At 35.8% G+C, this 9245-nt stretch overlaps 1 protein-coding gene across 1 annotated transcript; it reads left to right on the top strand.

Annotated features, from left to right (window-relative positions):
• Positions 1–4466: 4466 nt before the first annotated feature.
• LOC130967907 (uncharacterized) lies at positions 4467–5609 on the top strand. The gene has a single exon (XM_057892954.1). The coding sequence runs from the start codon at positions 4690–4692 to the stop codon at positions 5338–5340; it is 651 nt and encodes a 216-aa protein (XP_057748937.1). The 5' UTR covers positions 4467–4689; the 3' UTR covers positions 5341–5609.
• Positions 5610–9245: the final 3636 nt, after the last annotated feature.

Here is a 9245-nt window from a genome sequence, read left to right as displayed (position 1 = left end):
CAGCACAAACAAGTAAAGAAAAAGACAAAGAGAAGGTCGGACACCCAACTCCTGACATAGCAATTGAAAAATTTTCATGAAGGCCCAAGAGTTAGGATGAATCTGAGTTGGGGCAAGGTTACAGTTCCAGAGGATGTCAGTCTCAAACTCAGTGAAAGGAAGGGTAATGGCTAATTTGGTAAAAAAGTAATCATACGCATAAAAGAACGGGCGCTCTGCTCGATCTAAAGAAGGAAAACTGACCCTCTCCTTGGGGTCGGACGACACCAGCTCATAGTCCTTCTCATCTTCCCTATTCCCACAAATCCTATGATACCTCCTAAATTTCTCGCAATATTCCCGGTCCGCTACAGTGACACATCCTAAAACTACAGAATCTAACCAGCCAGCCATACCAGGAGGAACCTTTGTGGACATTTCAACAATATTTCAACGAGTAGACATAGAAACTACACCTACAGCAAGAAAATGAAAGGGACATCACTACCAAACAACTCGGCCAGAAATAAGAAGATGAAAAAACAAACAGAAACACGGCAGCAAAAGGGCGCCCAAGGTTCACAAAAAAACAAAATTTCCACCGCAAACCCAGAGATGCCCTTTGGAGGCAATGCAAACACAGAAAAGAAAAGCACAAAAGATCAAAGAAATCGAAAAGCCCTAGCCTTTTCAACAAACAGCAAAGATAAAAAGATCAAAACTTTAAAACGAAAAATAGAAGCATGCAGCAGAAACAAAACATCAAGCAGAAGGATTGCAACCATGAAAAAGAATGCAAAAAGCACCAACCTAAAATGAGAAGAAGTAGTAACGACGAACGCACGGCAAAATCACGGACGATCCACACCAACAAGCGCCTCGAAGCTTCAAGGAAAGGAAAAAACTTAGGGCAAATTAACAAAATAAAGTGAAAGAAGGTTTTCTTCTCAGAAAGCAAAAGAAAGCATATGGAAGCAAGAAACTGAAGAAAGCAAAACCCCTTTGATTTCAAACAAAATACAAAGAAGGAAACGAAATGGCAAAGGAATAAAGGCCCAATTAAAAGGCTTTAAAAGCACTTGCATGAACCCAAGAAACTAGCGCACTCGAGAATGACGCAGCATTTAAAGAGCAAAAGAAAAAATGTTTCGCGTTTCGAAACAGCATTAAAGACACAAAGCTCGTCTGAATGGAACAACAGCACCTCGGGCATGGACGACAAGAATATGCTTTAGCTCGACCTCTCCCTAGAAAAGGTTAAAGCTCGGGAACAAGCACAACCTCAGGAAAAAGGTCAAAGCTTAAGTAGGGACACTGTTCATACACCGGTCCAAGCTATAGGGTCGACTTGGCTGAAGACAAAAGGATCGACCTCATGAAAGGTTGGCCCACTACCGACCTCTTCATATAGGGCTCCAAAAATTGCCACAGAGGCCCAAAATGAAGAACCGCCGTCTACTGGGACGCGATTGACAAAAGATATGATCTCACCTACAAAAGATAAGATAAAATAAAAAAACTTATCTCAAAGGAAGATCGTCAAACATCACTATAAATACACTGGAGCACCCAGGTATAACTCATACTCTAATTCTACTAAAAACCTACCTAAAGCCCGTACTGACTTAAGCATCGGAGTCTCTTGCAGGTACCACCACCCCCAGTTATCAAGGACCAACTGCACCTCAAACTCCAACAAGTCGGACGCAGCACACTTGACCAAACCGGGAGATCTCGCCCGAGATCGATCTCTACGTTTCAGATAATCCTCGGAACAGGTAGGCTTTGCAACGAGTTGCATCAGAGGCATCGGCTAGATACATTCGACTTTTGAAATTGCAGACATAAAGCCTCGGATCGATCATTCCGTCGTAGAGATCCATGTCGTTCCGTCGTAGAGATCCATGCGGGAGTTTTGAAATTTCTGGGAACCCTAGCTCGCATGATCTCTTCAACAAATAGATCTTCACCTCTAGGAGGGATTTTCTTTTGATCTACCCGATTGCTCGGTCTTCGAAGGTCAACTTTTAACCTCAAGAGGTTTTCCTCCATCTCTTTTCATTGTCCTAGTTCTTTTCGTAATTTCCATTCTGCTTCTCGTTGTCGCTCAGCCTGCAGCTCGAGTTGTTTTAATCGTCCACAGTGGCCGTAAACTAACCCAAGTATTTCTGTCGGATGGGGGAGGTTCTTCATCCTCAGGCGGGTAGACCTTCGAATGAATCAGCCACGGATGAGGATTTTCCGACGTTCCTTCCCTGTGGGGGGCATTTGTTCTCTCTCGGGGTGGAGACAATGCTAGCGTCAGGTCGTTGTGGTAGGGCTCTGGTTCCGACTCAGACGTCGTATGACTGTCTTAATACTGGTTATCCGCCATATGTGGATGTAGACTTCCAAGTCCCCGGCAACAGCGCCAATGTTCCAAGGTTTACATGAAACAATGATTTAGGTCTGAACATGAGATCCAGACTCCTTCCAAGGCAACATCTGACTTGTTTTGGTGCCAAGGTACCGTCGTTCGAGTTCCTGCTGAGGAGGTGGGTGTGGTACCTGCAAGAGACTCCGATGCTTAAGTTAGCATGGGCTTTAAGTAGATTTTTAGGACCCGTTTGGGAAGTTTCAAAAGTAACTTTTTTAAGCTTTTGACTTATGAAAAGTAGTAGTATTAATGTCTGGTACAATTTTCAAAACCAAATTGCGGCTTTCTAGGAAGCTATTTAGGAGCTTATAGAGAAGTTAAAAAAATGACTTCTCTCATAATACTACTACTTTTTACCACATTTTTATAAAATAAGCACTTTTAGAACTAAAAATCTAAATACAAAATAACTTATTTATAAGCTACTTTTAATATAGTCATTTATTGTTTAAGCTATTTTTTCAAAAAGAGCTTAATTAAGTTGTTTACCCAAACTGGGTCTTAGTAGATTGGGACTTGAATATACTTGATGAGTGTCAGTATATTTATAGTAGAGTGGATAACCACCTTTTGGAGTAATTCCACCTTTGTAGGTGGATAGCCATTTTTTTTCTTGGGAGTTTGTTAAAATATACTTTCTGAAAGAGGTAGAGATAATAGGATATATTATAGAGGTAATTATTTATTTGAATAAGCAGGACTAGACCTCCTTATCGTACCCAACCTTTTATGAAATCGGATAAGTAGAAGAGGTCATCCTTTTTTTAGATAGACCTTTATTCTTATTAAGTCTAGTTTCATGTTTTGGGATAGGATATAAATAATTGGTATACTTTTTTATTTATTAAAATAATTATTGATCCATAAAGGATTCAAGTTTATTTGGATAATAAAAAATGATATCTTACCATGTTGTAGTATTTTTTTATGGATTCAAAAACAAAAGAGATTAAGATTATCTGCAAGTATCGAATGACTATTTTATGAATAAATTTGTTTTCCTATAAAAAAAATAAAAATATATTTTATATTTATAAAAAATATTTAATTATTAAATAATGATAAATTTGATTATTTGATTATTTTAATGAATTTATATTTATAAAAATTTTATAATTCTAGATTGGCTGGTATTTTATCATGTATTATAATTTATACCAAGATAATATAAATATTTAATTTATAGAGGCAAACGGATAATATAATTAATCAAATTTGTGTATACCAATTTGTTATTAGGTTTTATAGATAGATTTGTCCACTACTAACTTGCCTTTTGATAGTTGTTGTGTGTAAGAAAAGAGTAAAAGCATCCGGTTTAGCCGAAAATCAATGTGGTATCCAAATATATTAGTCAAATAAAGACGAACATGGAAAAAAAAAAAAAAGATAAACTGCCAACAAAATGAGATTCAACGGGTAAGCCAGACAATTGGCGGCAATATACAGGTAAGTTCAACCGTAATCCAAACAACTATTGACGTTTGAATACTTGCTCTATCAAAAAACCACAAAGAATTTGTCAAAAAAACCAAGGAAAAATCTTGGTCTAATCTTTCTAAAAATGAAAATAGTAGTTGTATTCTCATTCTCAAAAAAATAAAAGAAATGAGGACAGCAAAACAAAGCAAAGCCAAGCCAAACCAAGAATCCAACAACAGCGCTCCACCACCGGTGGGAACATTCCAAGACTAGTGACCACTCCAGAATTCCAAAACCCAAAACGCAGAATAAAATAATAATAATAATAATAATAATAATAATAATAATAATATGCAAAAAAGTCAAAAAAGAAAATTAAAAATCAACCGTATGATTCCTCCTATGTCGGTGGGCCCTCACCGACGGACTTGAAACCTTTGTTCAAATTTAGTTAATTGCCACAAATGAAACAAAAAAATATCCTCCCCCTTGCTGTAATAATGACCAGTGGATCCCACCACCACCAAAGAATTAAGCCAACTGTTTTTTGTTAATAAAAAATATCAGTTACAAATACAGTTCGTTATAAGATTTCTTTTTCTTAACAAAAATAAAAGAAAAGATTAGTCGTGGCTTTTTCCCGATATGCACGCGCCTGTCTCTCTCTGCCGTTTACGAATTAAAGTGAGCGAACCTGAAGCCCTATTTATCCTTCTTTTTCCACCATTATATATACCCTCTTCCTTGTCTTTCTCCCTCAACCGTAACACTTCATTTTCTCTCTCTACACTCCATCCACCTCTCTCTCCTACTTCACTCTAACATAGCCAAAACATTTTCTGTTCTTTTCGTATTTTTCTCTAGAACCCTAAATGGAGGAATGCAACAACAAGAAGCGAGTTCGGGACGACTCGGACGCCGAGTCGCCCGAGTCCAAGATTCCTCGAGTTGACTCGCCCGTTTCTCAGCTCACCCGGGTTAACTCAGCCGAGTCGTGCGAGGAATCGGGAGGATGGGAACTCGTTCGGATCGAATCAGAGAACTCGGTGGTTGAGGAGCTCCACGGTGAAATCCTCAACATTCTTGACGATATGGACAATGTGGCGGAGCGTGACTCAACCTTCCAAGGCCTTGACTCCGTCATCAAGAGCTTCGAGGAAGAAATACTCGCACCGGGTCAAGATTCGAACCCGGTTCCCGAATTCGGGGATTTCATTCCGAACTTGGGATATCTCTTGGAGGCATCGGATGACGAACTAGGGCTGCCGCCGACGGTAACACCGAACGAGGAGGTTAAGCCTGAAATCGAAGAATCGGGTCGGGTTGGTCCGGACGGATTGGACCTAACCGGATTTCTAGGGATTGAAGATGATTTCAGGGGATACGAAGCATTTGGGTTTGGTAATGGTGGGTTGGTGGACTACGATGACAGCGAAAACGGTTACGTAATGATAGACGGGTTGTTTGATTATGCTGATACGACGGATATTTTATGGCGGCCGGAGTCGTTGCAGGCCATGTAAGGGTTTTTCCGGTGTGGCGAGGTTTTGGGGGTAGTCTCGCCGGAAAGGTGGAACATGTAAATCTTAATTAATGGATGGTTTTAGGCAGCACAGAAAACCTTAGGATGGTAGAGAATTTTGGACCTGTAAAAATTTGTTCTTTACATCTTTTGGTTTGTTTAATTAATTGATTAATTCAACTGGGACGGAGAGTACACTGGTTTTGACTTAATCGGTAATTACACTATTTTGGCTCTTTATTTGATCTTTTAAATTTTAAATAAATTTTTATTTGAGACAATATAATAAGATTTTAATATTGAATATTTTTTTATTTTTTTCTCTTGGTTTCACAATCTATAAAATAAATAATAATAAATTATATTTTATTTTCTAAAATAAAATTTAAAATGTAGAGAATCTAAATTACTAATTAAAATGGTTAGACTTAAAAGGTAAACCTTAACGTTGTTACAATGCTTGTGACCTTATGTCCTTAATGAAACTGAAAAATTGTATGAATGCGTAAAGAAATGTTGGATTTGGATCTCAATTCTTTCTCAAATTGATGGGTTACGGCTGCTTTTAATTAATATTCTTTGACCGTGAAACGAAGTGTTGGATAGATCTCATGTTTAATTGTGTTGCGATAAGAATAAAATATGTGGATGTTTATTTTTGAAAAAGTCGCATTAAATAAATGTTGAAAAATAATATTTTATGTATATATAAATAGGATATGATCTGAGAATCAATAAAAAAAATTTTATATTGTTAATACATTTTTTTTCTTTTTTTATATTTTTTTATTTTATATTTGTTACCTTCTCCTTATTTATTTATTTAGTTATTTCATAACATATTATCAACATGAGACTGATCAAATTTTAGGAAGAATTCAGCTAACAAATTTTTATTATGTTAAAATTTTCTCATCTTGAATTTAATACTCTTGATATATCTGAAAACAATTATTTACCATGAATACTAGATGCTAAAATCCATCTTGATTCAATGGATCTTATAGATACCATTAAGGCTAAAAATAATACATCCCAAAAGGATAAAGCCAAAGCCATGATTTTCCTTCGTCGTCATCTTGACGTATGATTGAAAATGAATATCACATATTAAAAGATCTTGCAGATATGTGGAAAGATCTTGAAGAAAGGTACAATCATAAAAGGACGGTGATACTTCCTCAAGTCCGATATGTTAAAAGAAAACTTTTTCGACCTTCCATGTCTCGAATGTGCACCTGCAGCAGCAGTATCGAGAAAAAAGATTTAAAAAAATATTCTGAGCTAATTTCTTGCCTTCTTGTTGTTGAACGCAACAATGAGTTGCTTTTAATAAATCATGAAGTGCGTCCAACTAGTGCCGCTCCATTTCCTGAAGCAAATGCGGCAAATCATAACCCCAGAAGATGTAAATGGCAAGATTTTGGTAACAAAAAAAATTATGGAAGCAAAAGGAATTATGTTCACAAGAAAGGATCTCACCAGGAGTGGGATAAAGAAAGAAACAATGGGCAAAATAAATCAATTGAAGATAAATATTATCGTTGTGGTGGAAAGGGCCATTGGTCACGTACCTGTCGTACCCCAAGGCACCTAGTCGATCTTTATCAAGCATTTTTGAAAAAATACGACAAAGAAAAAGAAACAAATTTTGTTTTAAATGATGTTAAAAATTTCACCACCCATTATGATGTATCTAATTTTTTTTTTAGGATCCTGAAAGAAATATTGGCCATTTGATCAATGATGGAATAGTTTAATATGTGTGTTTGTTAAGTATTCATGTGAATAAATAATGTAAGAAACTTCTTCTTTAAGTTTTATGCATTTGAATTTCAAGTGTGATATATATGAATAATGTTTGATAAAATATTTACATTTATGAATTTCAAAATTATTGAATGTGCCAAGATAATAATAACAAAAATTTTTAGTATATGATGCTATCTACAGTACTTTTTAGAAAAATAATTTCAATTAAGAATATAATTTTACTGTGCATATACTTTTACTCATTTTATTATTATTATTTGTCTTTGAAGAGAATGGCAAGGACATATAATGAAGATGTATGCCTTGCGGATAGTGCAAGTTCTCACACCATTATCAAAAGTGATATATATTTTACTCATCTTGTGCCAAAAGAAGAATATGTTAATACTATTATTGGCTCAGGCAATGTAATAAAAGTCTACGGAATAGCTATAATTTTGTTTTCCAGAGGAACAAAATTCGTAATAAATAATGCACTATTATCTACCAAGTCTTTGAGGAACTTATTGAGATTCAAAGATATTCGCCGAAATGGATATCATATTGAAACAATGAATTAGGAAAATCATGAGTACTTATGTATCACAACTCATGATTTAAATAAAAATGTTATATTAGAAAAGTTACACTCACTTTCATCTAGGTTGTATTATACCAATATTAATGCAATTGAATCACACGCCATTGTAAACCAGAAGTTTACTAGCCCAAATGAATTCATAACTTGGCACGACCGATTGGGTCATCTGGGAACAACCATGATGCGGAGAATTATTGAAAACTCCCATGGACATTCACTAAAGAACTAGAAGATTCTTGAATCTAGTGAATTTTGTTGTGCTGTATGTTCTCAAAGGAAGTTAATTTTAAGGTCATCACCAGTAAATATTGGGTTTGAGTCTCTTGAATTCCTAAAAAGGATTCAAGGCGATATATGTGGACCTATGACGATCGGATTTTCTATCGGTAAAGAAATTCACAAATATAATCGCGTTGTAAGTATAGCTTCTAAACCAACAGAAAATTCTTTCGTACAAACGTTTGGTTGTCACAAGTAACAAACCCAATAAATTTTATAGACCGAAGTATTCAAACCTCGGGTCGTCTTCTCAAGGAATTGCAGGGAGGTGTATTTTATTATTGGTTATGGAAAGTAGTATTTTTGGATTTTTGAAAAAGGTTTGAACAAGAGAAATAAATTGTAGGGATCAATAAATCAATAGCTAATAAAACTCTTGGCAAGGTATGAAAACTGGGAGTCCTATCCTAGTTATCCTTATCAATGGTGATGAGAATTGTATTTTTGCTCCCACTAAGTCAACCTCTAACCATAAAGGTAAGTCAAGTGGACAAATCAATTTAACACCTAAAGTCCTAGTCAACTCCTGAGGAAAGACTAGAGTTATAGGAATCTAAATCAATCAGCAAAGATATCAATTATCAATCACGATGAATTTGACAACTCAAGAGTTACCAATCAATCAACCAAAGCCAAGAATGTAGAAAACTAAATTAAAATCATATGTCTGAAATACCTCAATTTATATTAGATAAAAGATATCAAATCCAACATGGAAAAATTTATAAACAAATAAAAGAGAAAATAAATAAAAAGAACATTTGAACCTGTGTTGAAGAAATAATCCCAATAAGATAAATCCTAATCCTAATCCTAAGAGAGAGGAGAGAACCTCTCTCTCTAAAAACTACATCTAGATCCTAAAACTATGTATGAATGTATGTTGTATCATCTATCTTGATGAATGGATGGGTTCCCCAATTTATAGCCTTTAATCTGTGTTCTCTGGGCTTGGATCTGGACCAAAAAGGGTCCAGCAGTTGCTGGGGCCGACTTTTGCAATTTCTGCAGATCGCACACGTCACGCGTCCGCGTGGGTCATGTAACACCTTACCATACAGAGTCTTATGCTTAAGTCATAATTCAGAGATGACAAGGTATTACGACCTCTAAAATAAAAGTTTAGTACGTATAGTGGTATGAATGATTGATTATAACTAGGAGCCTTTGTAGAAAAAAGGGGTTAGTGAATAAGGTAACTTGCGAGTGAAGCAAGGGAAAAATGAATGATCACTGAGGATCAAAGATGATCATGTGAGATGCGGAGGATGGTG

Source organism: Arachis stenosperma, chromosome 3, assembly GCF_014773155.1.
Source record: "Arachis stenosperma cultivar V10309 chromosome 3, arast.V10309.gnm1.PFL2, whole genome shotgun sequence".
Taxonomy (NCBI): Eukaryota; Viridiplantae; Streptophyta; class Magnoliopsida; order Fabales; family Fabaceae; genus Arachis; species Arachis stenosperma.
This window is presented reverse-complemented; position numbering and strand designations above follow the sequence as displayed.